The sequence below is a fragment of the Antedon mediterranea genome, chromosome 10 (genome assembly GCF_964355755.1).
Source record: "Antedon mediterranea chromosome 10, ecAntMedi1.1, whole genome shotgun sequence".
NCBI classification, from domain to species: domain Eukaryota; kingdom Metazoa; phylum Echinodermata; class Crinoidea; order Comatulida; family Antedonidae; genus Antedon; species Antedon mediterranea.
The window spans coordinates 5,732,370-5,759,397 of record NC_092679.1 but is presented as its reverse complement, the minus strand read 5'-3'; the positions used below and the strand labels follow the sequence as shown (position 1 = coordinate 5,759,397).

The following is a 27,028-nucleotide window of genomic DNA, read 5'->3' as shown; positions in this document are numbered from 1 at the left end:
TACAACAAATTGAAACATGGTATGGACAGTTTGTGGCATCGTAAGTTGGTTGTAATCATTACTAATCCCAAGATCTTGTGTTCAAATCCTGCATGACCACTCAAGGTCAATAACAGTACCAGTACAAAAAGGTTAAGAGACTTGGTTTTGGTTTAAGGTTACAGATGGTTTTACAACATTGAACTTATACAACTTAGGCAGTTGAGTTTGGCATGGATGGTATAACTTTTTACATGTATAATAGACTTGAGTATACAGTTTTTTGTATAATTATTTATTTCCTTTATTGCATTGCATCAAGTAAACAGTGATGAAGTTGACATAAATATTTAAAAAAATTATCAAAGAATATAACAATGTATAACACAAACAAAACAAGTTACTAAAATATATCATAGTCCACAAATCAGTCTTTCAATGGTCATCATAGTACATACAGTAACACAAACCAAACAAGTTACTAAAATATATTATCATAGTCCACAAATCAGTCTTTCAATGGCCATCATAGTACATACAGTAACACAAACCAAACAAGTTACTAAAATATATCATAGTCCACAAATCAGTCTTTCAATGGTCATCATAGTACATACAGTAACACAAACCAAACAAGTTACTAAAATATATCATAGTCCACAAATCAGTCTTTCAATGGCCATCATAGTACATACAGTAACACAAACCAAACAAGTTACTAAAATATATCATAGTCCACAAATCAGTCTTTCAATGGCCATCATACTACATCCAGTAACACAAACCAAACAAGTTACTAAAATATATCATAGTCCACAAATCAGTCTTTCAATGGCCATCATACTACATCCAGTAACACAAACCAAACAAGTTACTAAAATATATCATAGTCCACAAATCAGTCTTTCAATGGCCATCATACTACATCCAGTAACACAAACCAAAAGGGGTTCACAATCTGCTTATCATAACTCAGTTCCTGATCATTCACCAATCATTGAAAACTCCTTGGAAAGTAAGTATGCTTAATGTTGAAAGTATATTACTGTACCATTATGTAGCAGTGGCTTAAGGATGCATACTTACAAAGAATATGCTAACAATGACTGATTTAGTAATTTGTATTGCAAATATCTCCTCAATACTTTGTCCTTTCCAGCGAATACAAAACAGTAGGCTGTAAAAACAAGGTATAGTTTCTTAATTTTGTATTTGATATTAGTGCAACTAGTGTCTCAGTGCATAAGTAAACGAAAATGCAGAAGCAAGTAAAACAAAATGCAAATTTTTGTGAGTAAATTCTTTACTGGATTTGTCAAACAAAATGATTTATATTATTACTATCTACAATCCTACACAATGCACTTTATTCATGTACATTTTTGAGTTTTTAAAAAAAAACATGAAGGTATTGATGAACTTGTAAAAAGCAAATGTACAAAAAAACATCACACTTTTCACAAGATCGTGGTCAGGGAATTAATTAATTCTTTAGTATTAAAATAAATGTTTTAAGGCAGTTTTCTAAAACGTAGATTTACCTGTGAATAAATATCAGCACAAGAATAGTCTTGGAGAATGCAACAGATCGATCAATTGTTCGTGCTGTTCGACATATTGCCTGGAACCATTTTGGAAACTTTTCCTATACATAAAAATTTATATACCACAATGTTTGTAACACCATTTCATTAGCGAGCAAAAACAATTAATAACTAGACATGAAACTCGTCACTTTGACGAGTTAGTTATCCGCTCGACAAACGCCACGTGCACGTCATACGTTAGAATATTGCACACAGAAAAATATTAAGGCATTATGACCTGAACTGAAGAATATGAAATGTTATTTCTGAATTCTGTTATTTTGTGTCATATACATAGTATACACAGTACAATCTGTATACATATCACAAACAGTGTAAAATAGGTGAAATTACGGGACCCGTATTTTATTGTAATTTTTAACATCTTGACGGCTTCAAAATGAAATGCAAAAGTAGAAATTTCAGAATGAAATTATCTCAGCAACAACATATTAACGTGTAGAAGAAATTTGAATACGTGAAATATTGATGCGCGCTCTTTTAAATGTAATGAAATATAACGCAAAAGATGAAAATACGACTTTTTTTATATAACTGGCCATATGATGATGTCACAACATTCGATTGGCACAATTTTCACATGATTTTGTATCTACAATACAATAGCTTCCTGAAAACGTTTTAATCGTGATTATCACATTTTATTCTTACGAGCTATAACAGATTAAAATTTACTGTAAAGATGAAATTAATGACCAAAGTAATTTAAATTTGTAGGAATGATGACGTTAAAAAAATTTAAATTCATGCAAAAGATAGTTGATTGACCTAGAATATATTAAAATCGGGGTGAAAATGGACAACGAATAAGTGGAGATGCGCTCTATTAAATGTGATGAGCTATGACGAAAGAGACAAAAATCCTATATTTTATATTCGCGTGGCCATACGATGACGTCACAATGTCCGGTTAGCCATATTAATGTATGATCCGATATCTACAACTCATCAACTTCCAGAATATGTAATTAAAAAAAAGTTCCCAATGTAGTTTAGAATCTATGAATGTTTAAAAATAGGCATAATTTTGACGAATTTTTGAACTTTTTCACCAAAAACGCGTGCAAATTATCTAATTCGACGTGCTCGTATGACGTAATTTTAAGTCGAAATTGTTTAAAATTTGGTAACATTACTAGAAAAGGCTGAAAAAACATAAATCACGCGAAAAAAATATGTTTTTAACGCTACGTGTGCACCGCGTGCGTAAAAATTTTCGCGCGCGTGGGAATTTTTGACATGCTCAAAATGACATGAAACGCATAGAAAGTTGATTAGAAGTTGATTTTTCGCTTTCTAAAATTTTAAACGCGCGTGCGCGCGTAACTTCTTGTGAAACATGCTATTTTTAATCCATAGAAAGTTTGCGCTTGATATGACTTAAATTTTCACAAAGTGTCAAAACAAAATTATGTTTGGTTTTTAGTCTATGATCAATCATTGAAATTCATAAAATCGCGCGTAAGTCACGTTGCGCAACTCTGACGTCATTCAAAAATAGGAGGTGCACAAGTTCACGTAAATTTCGATATGTTGACAAAGTTACGATATGTTCTGTTTACAAGTTTTAGAGAAACACGACGCACAAAAATGACAGAAAGAAAGAAGTATAATACAGGAAACTAGATTTGAACTCGTCACTTTGACGAGTTCGGGTTATCCGTGCAAACGCAACATGCACATACTTTAAACTATATGAATCTCGACAATTATTATGCCATCCTATGACATGAAATAAATATCTTTACAGTGCTGAATTGTAAATATTTTGCAGCATACATCATGTTACAGTATTTACAGAATACACTGTATATGTTATATACAGTGTAGCATAGACAAAATTACGAGACCCATCTTTTAAATCCAATTATTAACACAATGACGTCATCAAATTGACATATAAAGATAACAATTTTAGAAGATAATTATCTAAATAATTACATTAAAACAAATTTGAAGAATTTTGGGCACGTAAAAGTGAGATGCGCTCTATTTAATGTGATGAGCAATAACGAAAGAGTAAAAAATCCTATATTTTACATTCGTGTGGCCATACGATGCCGTCATAACATCCGAGAGGTAAAGATTCTGCATGAATTCATATCTACAACATATCTGCTTACATATTAAATTAAAAAAATTGGGTGTCGTGGATGATCCTGAGGAGCTATAATAGATTCAAAATTGGCATTATTTTGACAATATTTGTAACTTTTTCAACTAAAACGCGCGCAAATGGTCTAAATCAACGTGCTCGTATGAAGTCATTTTAATTTGAAATGATGTAAATCTTTTTTAAAATGACTAAGAAAGGCTGTAAAATCATAATTCAAGAAATTTTTGACATGCTTAAAATGTCATGATCAGCGTAGAAAGTTGATTAGAAATTTATTTTGCGCATTTTGAAACTTTAAATGCGCGTGCGCGCGTAACTTCTTGTAAAACATGCCATTTTTAATCCATAGAAAGTTTGACCTTGATATAACTTAAATTTTCACTAAGTGTCAATTCAAAATGACTTTTATTTTTTATCCTATGATCAATCATTGAAATTCATAAAATCGCGCGTAAGTCACGTTGCGCAACTCTGACGTCATTCAAAATATGGAGGTGCACAACTTCAGGTAAATGCCCATATAATGACAAAGTTATACAAAAGTTATATTCATAAGCTATAGGGGATATGCTGCTCACAAAAATCAGGGAAAGAAAGAAGAACAAAGAAGATGATGATGAAAAAAAAAGATATTTACAATCACATGGGTTATCCTGCTACTAAGTTGCGGATAACCAATAAATTTGATGAAACAGGACGATTACAAGGAGTTATCCGCTACTAAGCGGATAACTAATAATAATATATAATAATAATAATAATACCACATTTATATAGCGCTTTTTTCATGAGTAATCATGCTCAAAGGCGCTTTACAAGCATTATTACCCCAATTTGGAAACATACTCCCATAATGCAGCTAGTAATCAGGGCAAAGTTGTGTCTTGATCTAACCGGGTACCCATTTAATACACCTGGGTGGGGCGAGGCAAATGTAAGTAAAGTGCCTTGCCTAAGGATACAAGCAATGCGACGAGAGTTGGATTCGAACCACGACCCCATAATTCAGTGTCCAACACCCTGAAGCACATGCCATTACAAACGCCGTTCAAAATGTTAAAAGTGTCACTTAAAAATCATTGCAAGGTGTCAGAGCCATATTGAGAGTATATTGTGCAATATCAATATTGGAGTTTGCCCTCTAGCCAATCTATAGAAGCTCATTAATCAATACTCACAATGTCATCATTCTTTGTCTCTTCAAACTCAAAGCTAAGAGCTTCAGAAAGTCTTATTGTCCACTCAAAAGAATCAATCTCTTGATCGCCATTACTATCTAAATAATTTATTAACTGAAGATTCATTTGTTCTGTGTTCTGAAAAAATTAAAATCATAACGAAATAATATTATTTAGCAAAATATACTAAACAGTTTCTGATTGGCAAAATTCATTTGAGAGAGACAGTTTATTCTATCATTCCTGACTCCAATACTCACAAGAATTATATTTTTTTATAAACAAATCCAAATTTACATATTATAACAACAGTAGTTTCCACTAACATCCTGTTCAAATGATGTCAAGATTCTGAAAGCACTAGGTATTTATAGATACTAATTCAAGCAGATATAATATTGATGTATGCCACTGTGATCGACCAACCAAAGGAGGGAATTCAAGCAGACCGTACCTTTGGCCGGAGCATATTGAAAAGTTTCAGAAACCTGCTGTCATCGACGTCCAGACGACCACTTCCCAAAGGATCAAGGAGATTCCATGCCTTGGCTAACTCTGCTCTTTCTCGAGACCTTTCCTTTTTAACATCTTTTTTGGCAAATTCCCTACAGACACAGATTTCATGTCAAATATTGTTAGTGAACTATATTGGATTTGTACATTTGGTGACTAAGGTGGGCACTGGATGAGAGAAGCCCCTTGATCAATGATAGCACCAACCAAGGTGCTTTAAACAGCCTTGGTTTAGTTTTATTCATCAATCAGAATCGGTCATAATAAGAACATACTGGCTTTTTGGGTAAAAATCAAAATGACCAAAATTGTATTGCGAAGATCTTAAACTATATTTTAAAACCACAGTTGAGTGGGAGAGGGGTTAAGGCCAGAAGGAGCCTGAGTACAGTACTAGCACGTAGCATATAACAAAAAACTCATTTGAAAGAAAATGTAGAATGTTTTTAGCTTACCAATAACTATCCACAATAATAGCTAGCAAGATTGCGGTGAGGAAGAAAACACCAACAAACAAATATATACCAAAGTAGAAAAAACTAAATGGATTGGGAATATACGCTGGAATCATTATTTCCTGAAATACAGAAAAAGACGAAAAATAGATTGAAATAAAATCTGTTACTTTTGTGTATTGCAGGATACATACAGAAAGGGAATAACACACTACAGTATTATATTACATAGCCTATATAAATACGCGAACGCGATTGGTTGAAATCTTATATTTAACCTCTAAGCAGTCAATATCTGTATAATACTTACTGGGTAATTTTCAGTTGAAAGCAAAACAAACATTCTTAAAAAAGAGACGCCAATATTATTGAAAGCACTGAAATGAAAAGCAAAAATTCAACATAATATTTTTATTAATTTCAAACAACAATTAAGATTTATTATTATTATTGTGTCAAAGTGTGGTAAAAGAGGAATAAAGCTTCTGCCACCGATTAATCGTTTCACTCCATACAGTATGTTAAGCTTTGTCTACACTTTCAAACTTTATGTGTCAAAAAAATGTGATGTGCCCATATATGGACATGATGATGTCATATCACTACCATATTTAAGCATAGCACTACCATATATAGGCACATCAAACTTTTTTGACACATAAAGTTTGATAGTGTAGACAAGGCTTTAGAGAGTAAAGATGTAACAAAAACTCAAGTAGTTCTTCTATAAACGTTGAGAACAACTTTCAAATTTATTTGAAATATACACAAGTCAAAAACAAATATAAGAAAATCGTCATTTTAAGATGTGAATATGAAATAAAAAAATTTGTAATTTTCAAAACATTTTACCCAAAATAAACACTAGTCTCGGTGGTGGTATAATTATCTGTACAATTGTAGTCCATGGGTATCCTTTGGTAATCCTCCATAAACAAGTGAACGCCCACTGCGGAAAACAGCATGATGAATGCAAAAATAATGAAAAACACCTACACAAGATAAGACACAATCAATTTACAGTCTTCTTCTAATTGAATCCACTATTGTGGTGGTGTTACGATTAGTTCACTGAGGTAAGCCGAAGTCATGGTATTTCTAGCTTGACTATACACTACATTAGCTTATCCAGGGCCGTGTGTATATGAATATGGACGCTCCTAACTTGACCCTCTATATACAGCACCCGCCGCTATTTCTAGATAGTCTCTTATCCAGAATCCAACCGGGCCCAACGTTGCTTAATTTCGGTGATCTGACAAGAACCGGTGTTTCAACGCAGTATGGCCGTATTGTTTATGTATAATTTACAATGACTACAATAATATCTTTCTAACATCATATTTTGATACATCAAATCGCCATCCTTGTCTAAATTATATCCAGGCAATTTAACAACAGGACACTGAGTTGCCAGAGCTAGCTTTGCCAACTTTTAACAGTCCTTTGATTTTATGTCTGGCTGTGACAAATACTAACAATTCTGTACTAATTACATATTATGTATTCTCTGCGGTGTGCAGTGTCTGTTAAGGAGCGTGGAACTGTTGCAGCCACAGATAAACCCTTTTATCTCCAAAGCTCAGTATCCTGTTGTTAGATTTCCTTGGTTATATTGTGTTGATGGGCTAGACATGACTAGCATTTGAGAGATGCTAAAAACCCAAAAAGTATTCCCAAATTTTGATAAACAATTCAACATTCCTTGTTTTATTATGCTAATTACTTACTTATTTACATACAATATGTCCTATTGGTATATAAGCACTCTAGGCGTTGTTTACTGTTCTGATGATGAGAATAGTTTCTCGAAACATGTCACATTTACATTTTAAGGCAATTTGCCTTTTTATTAAATGCCTCGTTATAGTCATCCTAATTCAAATGCATTGTGAAACCCGACCAGACACGACTTTGGCATGCGTTATTGACTAAGCCACGTTATGAGAGCTATGTAATGAGACAAACATAGATTTCAAACCACAAACATCACAATATACTACCCCGGCGACCCCAACAAAGTTGAAAAATTGAGATAAAACACACTAACCTTCCCTAATTTTAAAACAATTGATGTTACAACATCGTAGATATGACCAACATTTCTGGATTTACAAAGTATTACTGCTGCACGAAGACATCGAAAAGGTTGAACAATACGCTAATAAAAATAATGAAAGATTAGAATATAAATTTTTCTTTTGAGTTTCTTAAGCTCGTGGCTAATAGTATGACAATGATTGCAGATTCAAATTAATTAAAAACTCACTATTGATAATGCTGAATCCAATATTAACATAATAAAATCTATGGTGTAAAGAAAAACAAATACAAACTCCACTCTGAAAGATAATAAAAACAATGTTTAACTAAAATGTTATAATTATCAGCACATTCACCATTGATCATGCTTACTGATCATGATCAGCCACTCTTGTAGGTTCACATTCACCATTGATCATGCTTACTGATCATGATCAGCCACTCTTGTAGGTTTACATTCACCATTGATCATGCTTACTGATCATGATCAGCCACTCTTGTAGGTTCACATTCACCATTGATCATGCTTACTGATCATGATCAGCCACTCTTGTAGGTTCACATTCACCATTGATCAAGCTTCCACTAATCATGATATTATTTCTATGTGAACGGTTTCTCTTAATCTTACTGATCATGATCAGCCACTCTTGTTGGTTCACATTCACCATTGATCAAGCTTCCACTAATCATGATATTATTTCTATGTGAACGGTTTCTCTTAATCTTACTGATCATGATCAGCCACTCTTGTAGGTTCACATTCACCATTGATCAAGCTTCCACTAATCATGATATTATTTCTATGTGAACGGTTTCTCTTAATCTTACTGATCATGATCAGCCACTCTTGTTGGTTCACATTCACCATTGATCAAGCTTCCACTAATCATGATATTATTTCTATGTGAACGGTTTCTCTTAATCTTACTGATCATGATCAGCCACTCTTGTAGGTTCACATTCACCATTGATCAAGCTTCCACTAATCATGATATTATTTCTATGTGAACGGTTTCTCTTAATCTTACTGATCATGATCAGCCACTCTTGTAGGTTCACATTCACCATTGATCAAGCTTCCACTAATCATGATATTATTTCTATGTGAACGGTTTCTCTTAATCTTACTGATCATGATCAGCCACTCTTGTAGGTTCACATTCACCATTGATCAAGCTTCCACTAATCATGATATTATTTCTATGTGAACGGTTTCTCTTAATCTTACTGATCATGATAAGCCACTCTTGTAGGTTCACATTCACCATTGATCAAGCTTCCACTAATCATGATATTATTTCTGTAAATGGTTTCTCTTTATCTTACTAAACTTATAATAATTAAGTCCTGGTATTATTTTATATGAATGTGCCTGTATTAATATATTAATGCTTCATTAAAGTAGGTGCTTGAACAGAGCACTTCAAAAAGAAAAGATGCTTTTAAGAGTAAGCTAAAGCTAACACAATAAATGAAAAGCTAATTAATATTCAGCAATAAAGTACTAGAGAAGTAATGACATAAGAGATATTAAGCATGTAAGTGAATGTATTCATGTGTATCAAACATTTCTGAGCTCTGATTGGTTGAATATGTATGTACATGTAAAACACCACTTATGATTTGTGCGAACAAATTTATCTAAATGACAAACAGGCTTATAGAAGGGTTAATGTCAAAATAAAAATTTGCAACAAAATAAATGTGTATTGTATCATGTTTTAAAAAATCCATTACAAATTTAAGAGGAAAAATCTATTATTGGTTTTACAATGTCATGCTACACAGGTTTTGAAATAGACACCAGAACGTATGTAGATAACTGTCAACAATGAAATCTATTGTCCATGTTAATCATTAAACTCTGCTGGGGTCAGAAATGCCCACTGATACGAAACCAATCGTTGCAAAATGCAAAATTTAAGCAGGTTGACTTTGAACTGTTTGCAACAAAATTGTGGAAATTAATATCTCTGACAACAGTGTACACTGAGCACTTAGCATCATTTAAGGGATATCTTATCAAAATTATTGCATGTACTGGAGTTACTGCAGTAGCTACATTGTGATGATTTTAGTTTGTTTCAGTAGACGTTTGTGAGGCAGTTACTGCAGTAAACAATATTGTATCAAAGAAAAGCTTATATGCATTAACATGTTAAAGAGTAAACAACTGCAGCACAATAATATGACATGGTTCTTAAAGTCTTACTCTAAATTAGTATACGCAGCTGGTGACTAGAGCTAATATTTGATATAACATCATTAAATGTCAAATACGTGGTGGCTCTTTATTTTTATGAGTGGAATAAATTCCTCATGCATAGAGTATCACGGTGTGACGTCATAATGATAGAGGGCGCTGCATGGTTGCTAGTCAACCAAAAAATGCGTTCATCGCTACTATGTTGATAAACAGTAAAGATCTGTATTTCTATCAAATTATGTATCTTAGCTTGATTTTTTTAAACTTAAACTGTAGTTGAAGAATAAATAGATTATCAAAAACAAATATTTAGTGATCTTTTGAAATTTTAGTTTGTTTTTATTGAAAATGATTAAGTTTTAAAATGACTACTTCAATAAGCCTATTCCAAATCATTGGTGACCTGAGAGTCACTCAGGCAGGTTGAACGCATTTTTGGTTGGGCTAGCAACCACGCAGTGCCACCTACCGTTATGACGTCAGCATCGTGATACTCTATAAGATAACAATGAAAAGAAAATTTAATTATGAGTTGGTATTTACCTTGTCCATTTATTTTCATCCAAAGTCCAAAATATTCTCCATGATAGAAATTTAATTCGAACGAATACATCCAGTGCATATACTAACAGACAGATGGGGGTAAGCACAAACACTGCTACGATATATGTGCTGTAATAAATAAAATGGTTACAGAACAATTGAGTAATTAATAATTTTAAAATTATTTGTTTATTTATTCAGTTTTATCTACATTTGTATACATATGTATTGACTATGTCAGTCAATTGGTTGGATGCTCGGTCTGATGGTCGGTAAACACTAATTTAAATTTGAGTACGCGACTGCAGCCTTGTACATGGCCTTGTTATTTATTTGTTTATTAACTTACATTTTTTTATAGTTTTGATTTAATTTATTTGTGTAACTGTTAATATTAGAATGCACCGTTTTATAAGCGTTTACCACTGATCCAAAAGCGTTGTTTGAAGTTTGAGTTTGATAAATTCTGAGCAGAAATAGTGTTTATAGTAAGAGTGACAGTATATAAAATATATCCAAAACAAATATCACAAACTTTACTTTTTCTCTTAAATTTTAATAATCAAAGCTTGCTCATTGCCACCTAAAATGGCAAACAATATTTACAATATAAAAAAAATGATAAGATAATAATATTTTAAATGATAATGTATTAATAACTACAGAGATTTACCTATTATTTGTGTTTCTGATTGCAAAGTTGTGTTTTCAGTTATAATTTATTAAAGATTTATTGTCCCCCAAAAAACATGATAAAACAAGAAATATTTCTTACAAAAAACGCTGCTCGCTTATTGACATAACAGTTTTAAAGATATATTGTCTCTCTGAAAAATATTTTTCTTTTCTCTTTTTATAATGTGAATTTTGTTACAGAAGTGAATAACTTTGATATGAAACAGACTCAATTTAGTTTATTTTACTGCTAAGGTCAAGTCTGGAGGTCACTTCATCACGCCTTAAGATACTTCATGGACTGTTTTGATAATAATTCAATGATTATCTGACAGCCAAATACAGTATTGTCATGGGACTCATAAATATCAGAAATACAGTTGGTACCTATAAATTATAGTCGAGTTTCAATTTTAACAAAAATGTCAAAGTGTAGTACTATAACTGCTGCTTGATTTCATCTAATAAATGAGTCATCTCGTGTGACGTAGCGGGCTAGAGCAGCAGCGTGATAAAGATTAATATAATCAGACTTTGAATAGATTATTTTGTAGCTTTATTAAAGTAAATCATTTCTGTAGAAAAAAAATTAATGTTTTCACTTATAAAATTACAAAATAAATGGTTAAACTGGAAGCCAATTTGACTATTTTTTGTTTTAAATTACATTTTTTTAGGTAAATATTTTTTTTTTCGATCCAATTTTTTGTCAAAGTGGATAATTATTTGGTGACATTAAAATGGCATATTGAACAGAAAAATGTTTAAGAATTAATTTTTCAGGAGGACAATACGTCTTTAATAAACATCAAGATCTATCTATTGTTTGTACTTCTGATTGCACTTATTGAATAGGTCACACACACAGAGGGTCAGCAATTACAGTAGAAGATTGTACATTATTAGATTTGCAGGTGTTTGTACATACTGACAGCTAGAAGTATTGATTTTACAATATTCATTAGTAATTTAAGTATTTACCTGTGTTTAGAACCATTAGAGATTATATGGGAAGCGAAGCCATTGAATAATAATTTATTTCAATCATCAATGCAGAAACATTTACCTTTGTCAGTGAAGGATCTCGGATTTTTAAATAGCGGATAGGAGGCCCGGGCATAAAAATATCGTAAATGGGTTGAACAAGAGCCACTTCCCCCTGGAATCTGCTTATGTTTACCGAAGGCCTACAATACATTAAAGCACAACTTGGTCTACAGCCTAAATCTCAAAATACTTGTATTACGGACAATCTTTATTACTGTAACTACTTACACATCTCCTGGTGGTTCTAAAAATGTTAATATTAGATGAACTACAGTCATAAACAAAACCAGACGATTAAACCAACTACTCTCTATCATCGTAAAGCACCTGTAAATTAATAATCAAGTCAATTAGAGACAAAGAATCAAGTATGTCATCTGTACGTCCGTCGTAATTATGTCCAAAACTGTCCAAAAGTGCCTTCATTACCTTGTGGTGTAGTCTGAGCTCCAGACAGAGTTTTCGTCTTAATATTAGTAAAAATATAAATATTTTTGCACATATGGCGTTTCATACGTGTATTATATGAGTGTGGATAAAAATCAAAACGACGACGTGTGGAATGACATAAAAAAGACAATAAATACAGACTTGGAGCAAGTCTACTTGTGGTGGAGAATTGAGCGTATTTTTATATGAATTAAACCATTAAAAGATGAATTGAATTATTATTTTTGTATTATTCTCATTGTCACAGATGTATGAAGATGTATTTGTGCCGGGCAAGTGGGCCATTACGAGACTAGAACACCCTATTCTTTAATATACTGTACTTGATGACTAAAGTCGATCAAGAGTCCTTAAGGTGTAGAGAAAACAACTTACAGGTTGATCTCCGAGGATTCAATTCAAACCACAGACTCTGATTACATTTACAATTTTTCATTTAAGAAATTGCAGGACTAAATAATAAACAAATACAAAACTGAATGCCAAAGTAAAAAATAATTAAATATCTATTTTCAAAATTGACGGCGGAAAACCAGCCATTAATTATAAAGTATTTTATACTTTACCATCGTCCAAATTTATCTTTGAAATACGACCATGCCTTGCCATATTTTCCCCTTCCACTGAGGGCATCTTCAATGTGTGCTGCCGCTAATTTCAATTCACGATTCTCGCCATGTAATTCTGTAAAGCTTTTAGTCAATGCATCATGCTGGTTTTTAAAATAATTTTTAAAATATAATAAAAATATTTGAAAATGTAAAAATGTTAGAAAATGTTTAATAGAATATTAGAATGTGAAAATACAAAAAAATACTAGAAATGTAAAAATGTGTAGGAAATCTTAGAATGTGAAAATGTAAAAATATTAGAAATGTAAAAATATGTAGGAAATCTTAGAAAGTGAAAATGTAAAAATATTAGAAATGTAAAAATATGTAGGAAATCTTAGAATGTGAAAATGTAAAAATATTAGAAATGTAAAAATGTGTAGGAAATCTTAGAATGTGAAAATGTAAAAATATTAGAAATGTAAAAATATGTAGAAATATTAGAAATGTAAAAACATGAAAAAAATATGTAGAAATGTGAAAATATGTTTAAAAAAATAGAAATTTAAAAATATGTAGAAATATCAGAAATGTAAAAATATTGTAAAAATAATATAAATGTGACAAAATAGTGAAATGTAACAATATGTAGAAACATCAGAAATGTAAAAAATATTGTAAAAATATTATATATATATATATGTGAAAAAATAGTGAAATGTAAAAATATGTAAAAATATTACAGTATGTATTAACAATAGGTTTAATCAACATTAGAAACATGTACAAATATTAGCAATAAAATCCAGATCTGTTATTGAATTAACACAACATTTATAATATAATCAAATATTCATGGAATGTCAATAAAATAATAAATCTAGAACTGATGATCAGGCCATGTAAACAAAATTAAAATAAGTTGCAATAAACAATGAAGTAAAAGTTCAAAATGGACGTTCAAAGTACAAGTAGCCAGTGACGTTAGTGTTGGAATGATCAATATTATCTTTTGCAGATAAGTACCATTTTAAGACCTTTCTTAACTTTGGTTTTGAACAAATTCTAATGCATTGTTGTTAACATGTTATTTTTTCTTTTTAAATTCTATGATTTAGGAATTTATAAATAAGTATAATTTTCCAACATGCTGTAAAATTGTTTATACAACTAAATATAATCATTTATTTATTTATTTAAAAACATATTTAAACAGGATAAAAAGCTTATCAAATATGAAGCACCTGTTTTTTTTACAGCAATAGATTAAAAACATTCATAAAAAGACATCTGATTAAATTCATATTTAAGAAGAATTAAGATTTATTACAATGCAAAGAACTCACCCCATCAATTCCAGGAACAAGACATAGAGCTGGAGTAAGTAGTCCATATAAAATAAAATTTTCGTGGGAAGGTCTTTCCTTAAACGCACGTATCGAAACTGGAGGTTCGATCTCAATCACTTCTTGTATCAACTCGCTCTGCGATCCGTTCAAAGACTCGTAAGTAAAATCTGAATTCGTATCGACCCTAGGAAGCTCTCTAGTAACATTCTCTTTAACAAAATAATCTCCACTTTTCTCTTTTACAAGCATTGGAATATTTGGTGCTATTATGGCACTTTTTCGTGACTTCCTAGGTCTTTTCGGACTGATTGATTCCGGATTATTAACGTTATTTTTTTCACAATTGTTTACTGGCACAATTTCTTTCTCCATATCACCATTAATGACTTCAGAACTAACTAAACTTTTACTCTGTTTTTGGAAATCATTTTGCAAATCAGAAGCAACTTCAATGTTATTTCTTTCACTAACGTCCGTTAATTTAGATGACTGACTGTCTTTTGGTACAATCTCAACAGGAGTTAAAATAGGATTAAATTTGTCTTCTTTAGAAGTTTTAAGAGATGGTTTATTTACAACCAAAGTTTCCTTTACATCATTAACAAGTTTTAAAGTATTTTGTGCATCTTTAACTTCATCAGTATTAACATCCTTTCTAACTTCAACATTTTCTTCTGCCTCCTCTACTTCTTTATCCATTTGAAGGATACAGTTTGTATACTCCCTTATAAGGGCATTATTCTCTTCTTGATCGTCCCTTTCCTCGCACTCCATTTTTGTTTAATAAATATGCTGTATATAGTTAATTAATATTTATATCAAGAATTTATCAGCAACTTTTCTTGTTTTCTTGTGGAATCTTTGTGATGTAAATCACCCTTAAAAAAATCAAAATCAGTTCATTTTGATTTGATATATTGCATCTCAATCACTGTAAAAAAAAACATTAAAAAGTAGTAGATTTTCATTTCATTATAAATAGTGTAAAATTTTACTTCAATAATATTAAAATTTTTCATTTATCTTTTTTATTGGTTATACACAATCGGCAGATAAGCCCTTGTAATCGTCCTGTTTCTTTTTCTATGTTTTTCTTCTTTCTTTTTGTCACTTTTTTGTGGCTCACGTATCTCTAAAATGTGTTAGCACAACATTTCATAACTTTGTCAACATATGGACATTTATATGAAATTGTGCAGCATTTATTTTTGCGTAACATGACTTACGAGTGATTTCATAAATTTTAATGATTGCCCATATAGATTAAAAACCAAAAGTTATTTTTTATTGAAACGCTTACGAGAGGTGGTCGATTATGCGAAGCGGTCCTTTGTGAGAAGAGGTGATCCCTTACAAGAGGGGGTCGATTATGAGAAGCGGTCCCTTAGATGGTTGCTTACGATGTTTGGTCGTTTTAGAAAGTTGGTTGCTTACAAGAGGTGGAAATACTGATAGCTAAGTATAGATCGATGCAATTTGCACATGATTTAGAAATTTTTGTAAAATATATATAAAATTTTCTACATTAGCTGGCGATATATAGTAACTACATAAGCTGGGAGGCAATTTTCGTTACTTCAAAGTTAACCGTTTCTACATTCATTAGCTGGTGTTGATTTTTATTTACCAAGCTGTTGATGTTTCTACATAAGCTGGAGGTTTTACTAAATTAGCGGTGGATTGTTCTACATTAACGTTGTTTCAACATTAGCTGGCGTTTTCTACATTAGCGGTTGTAAGTTTAACAAGGCCATCACCTCAAACAATTTGATTTGATTGTCTTTTTGACTTACTCTGAGTAAGTCAAACAGAGTAAAGTAAGTTTACTTACTCCGTTTGTACAAATCGGTGGCAGGCATACGTATCTATTGTATTGCTGTATATATATAATTGGTGGGCTTACCGACACCCCCACGAAGACTAATTAGCTGAATAGCAATATTTCTACAGAATCACTACTTACTTTGTATGATACCAATCTTATAAAAAACCATAATTTGAAGTATTTTAAAACTTAACTCGGGTAAAGTGTGTTGTTATGGCAAATCAAACACTTTACACTGCTGTGTGTGGTAAGGTGCCTAAACTGCGCCCTCTTTTTAGTATAGAATAAAAGAGGGCAGGCGGCACAAATACAACGCATGTTGTTGTTTTGGTCGAGTATAATAGAATTAAGAGATGACTGTAAATAAATATTTAAAAAATAAACGATTTTTCGATGTCAGGATAGCCCAAAAATAAAAAAGGCTTATTATTGGGATCCACGGATAATAAATCAATAATCTAAACATTGGTAATAAAAAAAATAAAAATAAATTAATAAATATACTGTAAAAGTTATTTAAAATGACTATACTGTAATTTTATTTATTCGTGTATGTTATTACTTGGAAGCACCTTTTAGTGTAGGCTGGTATGTCGTTTATATGAATGTCGTGTATATTTTTTGTTAAAAGCAAACTTTGACTTTATTTCATATCTTGATAATATAAGGAATGAAAAAAAATATGTTGCCATTTTTTCAAAAGAAATTTAAAGGACCAAATTCAAGATGGCCGCCAACATTCAAATAACCCTATTAAAAATCAGAATATCACCTATAATACAAATTATGAATGTGGAAAAAGTCCATTTTGATGGTATTACTGTACCCATTATACAATCTTAACTATGTAAAGCGATAATCTGTCGGCCATCTTGGATTTCAAAATGGCCGCCACTAAAAATTAAATTCTTTAAATAATTTTTTTTTAAATATGTGTGCATAAATTGTTGTTAGTACACAATGTTCTAAAATTGTCACTTCTCACAGGATTGTAAATTGTAAATATAACGCTGTCTAAAGTTGTCAATGTCCTCTATATAACAGATATATAATACCCCACTATGACTATTAAATTAAATAATCGTTCAAAGTTGGAGTTGCAAAAGTATTTTTTAGTTTTAATAATATCGTAACATTTATAATCAAATAAAATCCTCTAATAGATATGAAAAGTGGTAAAAAATTATAATAAATGCTTGGTAAAAAATTATAGTTAACAGTGTAATGAATTCTATTATAAATAGTATATAAATAGGAGGGTGGGGGGGGGGGGCGGTATAGGCGATTATTATTCAAAGTGATGTTTTATTGTGGAGGCGTTTATTCAAATAAATACCATCATAATACATTATTTAATTTAAACATCTTTTGAAACTTAACTTCCGCGACAGTGTAGGCCGTTTCGGCCCAAGAAGGAAGATGTTTTAGACGGCTTGCAATATGGGCCCTAATGGGACACAGATAGCCTACAGTTATTCCTGCCAGCTTACTCAATAAAACTCGGCTATCGGGATTTTATTTTTTAACTACTGTACCTTCACACGCGCGGTCCGATCTGAAAATAAACAAAAAACTAAAATAGCTATAGCCACTAACGACCAACTTAACTGAAACCAGGTAGTTGTTGCAAGGTGAACCTGTGAACTCATCGTGAATCCGGAAATTATTTTGACCGCGTACAATTGAAATTGAGTTGAAAATCTACCAATGAATCAGAAATTTTGTTTTAAAACTCTTTATAATATATTCCTAAGATAGAAATATGGAACAATATCGTAATAGTGAAAACTGTTTTACATTTCGCGGTACACCTAAGATAGTTCAGGTAGGTATCCAAGGCAGAAATTTGTTCCAAAGTTTTTCCATTGTGCTCGCCTATGTCAGAATTTATATATACGGATTCTAAATTACAGATCTCATTTCTTTTCATGAAACTGAAACTTGACAGGAGACAGGACCACAATATAAAACAAGTGCATTTATACCTTATTGTGAAATCAATGTCTGAACCTTCAGGGCCATAGTCACCAGTATGGATGGTAAGTTTTCAACCTGTCAACTTTTGGCAGAAGCTTGAAAGAAATACAGATACAGCTCTGCCTATAAATAACCTTGTAAATGAATGAACTCCTACTTCTCATCTTCTACAATCTCAACCAATTTCATTAGATATGTAGGCGTACCCTCTACAGACAGACCAGCATTATACACTCGTTTGATGAGTGCACATGGTTGTGGTATAAAAACTCATGTACTAGGGAAAGACAAGAATGCCTGGTGATGACTCTTGCCCGAGATGAGTGGAGGTGGACAGAGATGACATCAAAAAGCAATTATTATGTCGACCCGGTGAACTATATGGCTTTTGGACATGTATCATTGTGAAAATAGTGTTGAGGCAAGTGCTTTTGTTGAAACTGAACTTGTATTACCTTGCAACCAGTGACACAAATATCTTAAATGGAAAACATCTCTAAAGGACAAAAGCACACTAATTCTGCTTTCTCTCTACAACTTGCTTCTACAAATGCAGATAGAGAAAGAGATTCTAAGTTAAGTATCATTTTGTTTGAAAGAGGCTGATCATAAAGATATTAACTTGAATACAGAGAGTCGACGAAATCTAAATGATGTGGTTAAACTATATCCCTATATGTATATGAGAGGACATGTATGTGTGGGACTTGCTGTATTTACATCAATTGATCAGGGTCATTGAGCGTGGTATAATTGGAATAACACAAATTAATTATTTCATCAGAGCTGGCAAATCTAGCTAACATTTAAAGAGAGATGATATCCCGATTAATGAAGAATGGTGCAATTCGCACAAAGGTGTTTGTTGGCCATGTCATGATGAAATTGGACAGAAAATGTTTGAGGCATTGGTAAAAGTCTTGTAGAAGGCAAACTGTCTATATGGTATCCTAAGAAAAAGACGAATATCGGCAAAAAATATATATGACGGTGAATACAGGTCACAAACTTATCAAAGTAATAGAGATTATTTGCCGGTGAAATGAGGTATTTCAGTTATTTTGCCAATTTGTTTCTGAACAAGGTTGTTGGGAACGCAGATCAGTCTGTGGAAGTTTGATGGATACAGTAGTAGAGAACGGAGGAAGGTCAACTTACTGTATCGCATTCAAGATTAGAAATATTTCATTGAAGGACTTTGGCAGAGTTAGTTGTCATTTAACTGAAGAAGTTTATGAGATGTTTTAATATGAAGAAGTGTAGGCCTACTGTCAGTACTGTAGACCTCCTGATGGTCAACATTTTGTGTTAATCACCATGTTGTTGTCATAAGCATATCATTTTGTGTATTTCAATCTAATTTTATTTAACATATACAAGTTTTAATAAGAAATTTAACCCATTTTTTAAAAATGGCGGCCATTTTAAAATTCAAAATGGCCGCCATTTTGTGTTAATCACCAATGTTGTTGCCATAGGCCTATCATTTTATGTGATTTCAATCAATGTCATAACTTGCACATGTTTTAATAAGAAATTTAATCCATTTTAAAAAAATGGCGGCCATTTTGAAATTCAAAATGTCAGAATACTATGAATATAGGTTTATAATAATTCTTATATAGCAGAGAACCCATATGAACTTAAAATATTATTCATAATGGGTGTTACTTTGTCCAATATGGTACATTTATTGGATATTTTACGTATTGGCGGCCATCTTGGATTTGACACCCTTAAGCTTTTAAAAAAAAATGGCAACATATTTTTTTCATTACTTTACATCCTATTATTAGTATTAGTACTAGTAGCTGAGTTTACTCCATGGTTAGTTACTAATTGTACTATTATGGGATTTTATACTTTGCGTCATTAATTGGACATATATTTATTATTCAAATTTCCAAAAATGTACTTTCTCCTGAGAGGAGGAGATTATTGATTGTTTGAGTTGAAAAAAGGTATGGATCGAAAATAATAGCATATAAAAATATGGTGCCACCATTAATTTATAGACCTGACAATTTTACATACAAACATATTCAAAGCATAAGCATTCGTAATTATTGGCTTATTGGTCTTATGATGGATGGACAAGACGATTTCGATCCAAGTCAAACCGTCTCGGCCAAAGTCAAGTCGGTCCCAAGTCAAGTCGGCCCCAAGTCAACTCGGCCTCAAGTCAACTCGGCCTCAAGTCAACTCGGCCTCACGTCAACTCGGCCAAAAAATAATCGGTCAACTCGGCCCCGTTAAAGTATGGAACGCAAAAAGTGCAAATGAATGGGATTGATAAAATAATATTTCTTCACAATTTTTTAACTATAAATAATTCTGACTTTTAATTAATATTAATATTTAGACAATAATATATTTAGCAAAAAAAATAGGAATGATTTTACCAACTTTCTTTTATTTACGTTTAATAAAATTTCAAATTGCACAATTGAAAACAATTCGTAGCTGCGCCTCCCTGCGCCTTTGGCAGCTTTTTCGATATCTACAACTGCTACGTGTTTTCACTGACCGGGGGGATTCCCCTTTTTTTTAAACGCAAATCATGGACAAAAACGATATCTGTACGATCATTTTTTCCGTATCCGGATATTCACCCCCTGGACATTTACCACCCGGAAAACTACCCCCCGGACAACCACCACCTGGACCACTACCCCCTTAGGACAACTACCCCTTTAGGACAACTACCCCCCGGACAAATACCCCCCGGACAACTACCCCCTTAGGACAACAACCCCCTTAGGACAACTACCCCCCGGACAACTACCCCCCGGACAATTACCCCCTAGGAACAATTACCCCCCGGACAATTACCCCCCGGACAATTACCCCCCGGACAATTACCTCTGACACAATACTCCCCGTAGGACAACTACTTCCTGGACAATACTCCGAGGGCAAATAATCTTTTAGGACAACTACCTCCGTAGGACAACTAACCCCTGGACAACTAACCCCCGGACAATTACCCCCTAGGAACAATTACCCCCGGACTATTATCCCCTAGGAACAATTACCCCCTGACAATCCCCCCCCCCCGGGTAATTACCCCGCGGACAACTACCTCTGACACAATACTCCCCGTAGGACAACTACCTCCTGGACCTGGACAATACTCCGAGGGCAAATAATATTTTAGGACAACTACCTCCGTAGGACAACTAACCCCTGGACAACTACCACCCAGAAAACTATCCCTTTAGAACAACTACCCCCCGGACGGACAACTACCACCCAGACCATTCAACAACCTGACTCTGCAACAGTGTATAATAGGAATTAATAACTATATTTTAATTCGTTACTTTGACGAATTACTATTCATTATTGTAAACAAAAGTAAAAGATTGAACATAAATATTACTCTAGTAGCTAGATCAACTTTCGTATGCACTTTGAGGTCCAGAGAATTTGACTTCAGAAATTGGTTTAGGGTGGTCAAACAATCATTTTTGGCTTGGTTACACATTTTGAAAATGTGGCGAAAGGTCAAAAGGTCAGGGTCAAAGGTTATAAAATCAAACACCATTATGTCCTTAAATCTCGACAACCACTGGTCACAGCGAGGTAATTTTGGTCTTAAATTAATCAGAAGGTATACATTTATATTCAGTCTAATGAAACATTTTAGTCGAAAATGACCGGAAATGCCATTTCTGACCTTTGACCCATAAACCAGGGCATGTCTGTATCTCCGTAACTATTGGCTGTAGTGACTTGAATTTGGGCTCAAATTGTTCGAAATATACATTTAGTTATTTGTTACACATTTTGAACAATGTTACAAAAGGTCAAAAGGTCAAGGCCAGGGGTTATATAAATAAACACAAATAGGTATTTGTATCTCGGCAACCACTGGTCACAGCGAGTAAATTTTGGTCTCAAAATGTTCAGAAGGTATACATTCATATTCAGTCTAATGAAACATTTTAGTAAAAAATGACCGAAAATGACATTTCTGACCTTTGACATACATACCAGGGCATCTTCTTATCTCTGTAAGTACAGGTCGTAGAAACTTAAATTTAGTATCAAATTGTTAGAAATACACATTATTATTTACATTCATTCTAACAGAAAATTTGGATAAAAGATGATCAGAAATACTATTAATTACTAATCTTTTAAATGAAAAACATATCTACCTAACTTATCATTAGACAGTAATGTTATGCAATAATTGATGCTTAATGATTTCATTATACTGTAGGAATTAAAACAAATCCTTTACTGTTTGTAATAATTGTACTTTTGCTTATAATAATGCTAGAAAGTATTGTTGACCCCCGAACGTTCAAACATTTTGAGAATGCTAGAAGTAATTTACTGTAGTTACCCGAATAAAATCCTCTGGCATTTATTTATTCAGGGAAGGTGTTTATTTTGTTGGGTGTAATAATGGTAACATGTATAATCAAATAAATACACCCCAGATATATATATAAAAAAAATATATATATATATAATAAGAATAATAACGGGATTAAACCTCATTCTATCCTGGAGGAAGTACAGTCATGTAATAAAAGGTATCGGAGACCACAATAATAAACCAAGTCATTTTCATTATTACGTAACACTGTTGCATAATAGTTTTGAATGTCAACGACAAAACTTATACATACACGTCTGTTCCCAGTGTAGATAATAAAACAATATATATTTCTGGAGATTTATTATCAATACCACTAGAAACTTTGACATGTTTTAGGTACTGAATGCATTGACAATAAAAGCATCAGAAGTTTATCATGATAAAATCATACTACAACACTGTACTACAATACACAAGGGTGTTTTCAGGAAAGCTGGACATATTGTACAATAGTAATGAAACTATGTATTGGCATTTAAAACTATGCAAAAGATTGTTGTCAAATTGTAGTTACAAACAAATAGATGATAGAACGAAGATCCATTATGAGTGCAATCGTGTCAGGATAATGATGTGTCATTGTTTTATATCATTATACTGGCACCTGGAGGAGAAGATCCATTTAATGGAATCTATCACTTTTATTTTAAAAGACAGAAACATTTCGTTAAAAAGCATAAAGAGGAAAACGAATCATGTAAAGTACCTTTTATCAGTTGAGAAACGAAATACAAAAATTAAAATTAGAGTATTCCTTCAAATAAACGCCACCATTCCCTCCAATAGAACACCATGTGGAATAAACGCCCCGCCACATACATTTACAGAATAATTGTATCACGTCAACACATTTCATTAACTACCATAATCTACAATTTACCAAGCATTTTGACATAATTTTATCACTTTTTGATATTAATTGTGCAGTATTTTTTTACATCTAGGTGGTATTTATTTGATTATACATGTTACCATATTATACCCCAAATAAAGATGCCTCCTTTCCCCCTAAAAAGCCTTTTGAACAATAAATGCCTGGAGCGTTTAATCGGATACATATGGCAAGTTACTTCTAGCATTCTGAAAAGAACTGTTGAGCTTAACGTTTCTATCAAAATGTCCTCGGGGACAGCAATAACTTGAAATTAAAACAATTTAAAGTATCAGTTATTGCATAACATTACTGTCTAATGATAAGTTGTGTAGATATGTTTTTTGTTTGAAACATTAGTAATAGTATTTCTGTTCATCTTTTAACCACATTTTCTATTACAATGAATGTAAATATGTATATTTCGAACAATTTGATACCAAATTTAAGTTTCTACGACCTGTACTTACAGAGATATGAAGATGCCCTGGTATGTGGGTCAAAGGTCAGAAATGGCATTTCTGATCATTTTTGACTAAAATGCCCCATTAGATGGAATATAAATGCATGCCTTCTGAACATTTTGAGACCAAAATTGTCTTGCTGCGACCAGTGGTTGCCGAGATACAAGTACCTTTTTTTATTTGTTCAAATAACCCTTGACCTTGACCCTTTGACCTTTTGTAACATTTTTCAAAATGTGTAACAAATAACTAAATGTATATTTCGAACAATTTGAGCCCAAATTCAAGTCACTACGGCCAATAGTTACGGAGATACAGACATGCCCTGGTTTATGGGTCAAAGGTCAGAAATGGCATTTCCGGTCATTTTCGACTAAAATGTTTCATTAGACTGAATATAAATGTATACCTTCTGATTAATTTAAGACCAAAATTACCTCGCTGTGACCAGTGGTTGTCGAGATTTAAGGACATAATGGTGTTTGATTTTATAACCTTTGACCCTGACCTTTTGACCTTTCGCCACATTTTCAAAATGTGTAACCAAGCCAAAAATGATTGTTTGACCACCCTAAACCAATTTCTGAAGTCAAATTCTCTGGACCTCAAAGTGCATACGAAAGTTGATCTAGCTACTAGAGTATATAGCCTGGTTTAAACTGAAGATTGTCACACATGATCATAGGATAGTCGAACGTATTATATAGTACTCCCTGTATTTACTGTAAAGACTGGGTTCGCTAATAATAATAATAATGTTTGCGTCAGGACAATGCTTCGATAACCACTGGTCTTAAAAGAATTAATTTTTGTCTCAAATTTGTCATATAGGCCTATGTATTTTTGTACACTTGAAGAATAATATCACTTTTGATATTTGACCTCAATGTTCACTCACCGAATAAACGGCGATCTTTAAATAAATTCCCCTCAAATAAACGGTGATCATGTCACTCCCATGAAACATCATATGGAATTAATAATCGGCGTCTATTTCCATTAGATTATACCCCCTCCCATTGAATAAACAACTTTCTTCCAATAAATGTCCACCTAAAAACCACCTAAACAATAAACAGCCCAGGCCGTTTTGTCAATAAATACGGTACTTTAAATCTAGCACATCTAGGGTCTAGCGTGCTGTTAAACAGAATAATCGGTTAAAAACGGGTGTTTCGAAACTAGAGACCCGAGACCAGAGACCCGAGACCCAATACGAAAAGGGAGACCTAAATATACGAAAAGAGAGACCCACGTACGAAAAGGGAGACCCCACTATACGAAAAGAGAGACCCTAATATACGAAAAGGGAGACCTAAATATACGAAAAGGGAGACCCAAATATACGAAAAGGGAGACCCCACTATACGAAAAGAGAGACCACACTATACGAAAAGGGAGACCCTAATATACGAAAAGGGAGACCCAAATATAGGTCTCCCTTTTCGTATTGGGTCTCGTGTCAGGTCTCTGGTCTCGGGTCTCTAGTTTCGAAACACCCGTTAAAAACAGATGATTTCATTTTTACAGAAACCGTTTGTCTACTTTTGGATTGGGGGGGGGGGGGGGGGGTAGTTGACCGGGGGGTAGTTATCCTAAGGGGGTAGTTGTCCTAAGGGGGTAGTTGTCCGGGGGTAGTTGTCCGGGGGGTTGTTGTCCTAAGGGGGTAGTTGTCCTAAGGGGGTAGTTGTCCGGGGGGTAGTTGTCCGGGGGATAGTTGTCCTAAGGGGGTAGTTGTCCGGGTGGTAAATATCCGGGGGGTAACTGTCTAGGGGGTAGGTGTCCTAGAACCCATTTTTTCTATGGCCAAATGGTGGAACGTAGGCCTCCGTCTTCGATTTACTAAAATGCGGTACCTGCACGTGTTTTTGTAACACGCGGGTACTTATATTCATATCGGCAATGAATGAGTTCATTTTTTTATATATTATTTAATTATATTAGTTTTTTTATTTCTTCATTTTATTTTAAGCGTGGATAGTAAGAATCATAATAATATTAAGCACTTTTTGCGTTCCATACTTTATTGTGGCCGAGTTGACCGATTAGTTTTTGGCCGAGTTGACGTGAGGCCGAGTTGACTTGAGGCCGAGTTGACTTGGGGCCGACTTGACGTGGGGCCGACTTGACTTTAGCCGAGACGGTTTAGGGCCGACTTGACCTGCACCCCACGAAAGAAACAATTGTAGGCTACATCATTTTTTTGTTGGTGCGGTCTACACTGACGTTGCTTGTTCACTTCAGATGAGTCCGGGAGTCCCTATATTTTATGGTATTTTATGTGGTGTGTAAAGGTTGGTCTTCTATTTATTTATTTACCATGGATGGGGAGTAGGTTTTAGTTAGCAAAGTTACAATCATTGATATTAATCATGTGTTCTCCAATCCGTACTGCCGTCCGTAACTCACGCCCCACCCCATCGCTAAACATTATCCTTATATGGAACATGTGTTTCCCTGTTAAGAGAAGACTTCCAAATAAGGTAATACGTTGGCGCCATAATTTATCACGTGGTACAGAGAAGGTAATATTTTTAACGTAAATAATGAAACAAACGTATCTAGTGTATAAAGAATTATAAGATGTAATACAAATAATACAATTTTGTTTTTTATAACAAAAATCTTTATGATTAAGTCTAAATCTTCAAAAATTAGACTAGGCTATAGATGATGTCATTGTCACACGCCCAACATCGTACCATCTGTAAAACCAATATTGATTGGTTAAATCCCAAATAAATATTTGCTTCCTGGAAACTCTGTCCAATAGCTATATCGAT

The 27,028-nt window shown here is 33.1% G+C and overlaps 1 protein-coding gene across 1 annotated transcript in view; it reads right to left on the bottom strand.

Moving 5' to 3' along the window:
- The window catches only part of LOC140060938 (uncharacterized), a 28,919-nt gene extending 13,832 nt beyond the window's left edge, over positions 1–15,087 (bottom strand). The window contains exons 1-13 of the mRNA XM_072107309.1: positions 14,713–15,087; positions 13,382–13,527; positions 12,594–12,692; positions 10,644–10,772; positions 8,118–8,190; positions 7,899–8,009; positions 6,701–6,840; positions 6,159–6,225; positions 5,849–5,970; positions 5,335–5,485; positions 4,881–5,018; positions 1,521–1,624; positions 1,066–1,156 (exon numbers count right to left, since the gene is read on the bottom strand). Of these exons, the coding sequence (XP_071963410.1) occupies positions 1,066–1,156; positions 1,521–1,624; positions 4,881–5,018; positions 5,335–5,485; positions 5,849–5,970; positions 6,159–6,225; positions 6,701–6,840; positions 7,899–8,009; positions 8,118–8,190; positions 10,644–10,772; positions 12,594–12,692; positions 13,382–13,527; positions 14,713–15,087 (1,746 nt within the window). The remainder of the gene's footprint in view (positions 1–1,065; positions 1,157–1,520; positions 1,625–4,880; positions 5,019–5,334; positions 5,486–5,848; positions 5,971–6,158; positions 6,226–6,700; positions 6,841–7,898; positions 8,010–8,117; positions 8,191–10,643; positions 10,773–12,593; positions 12,693–13,381; positions 13,528–14,712) is intronic.
- Between the last annotated feature and the right edge of the window lie 11,941 nt (positions 15,088–27,028).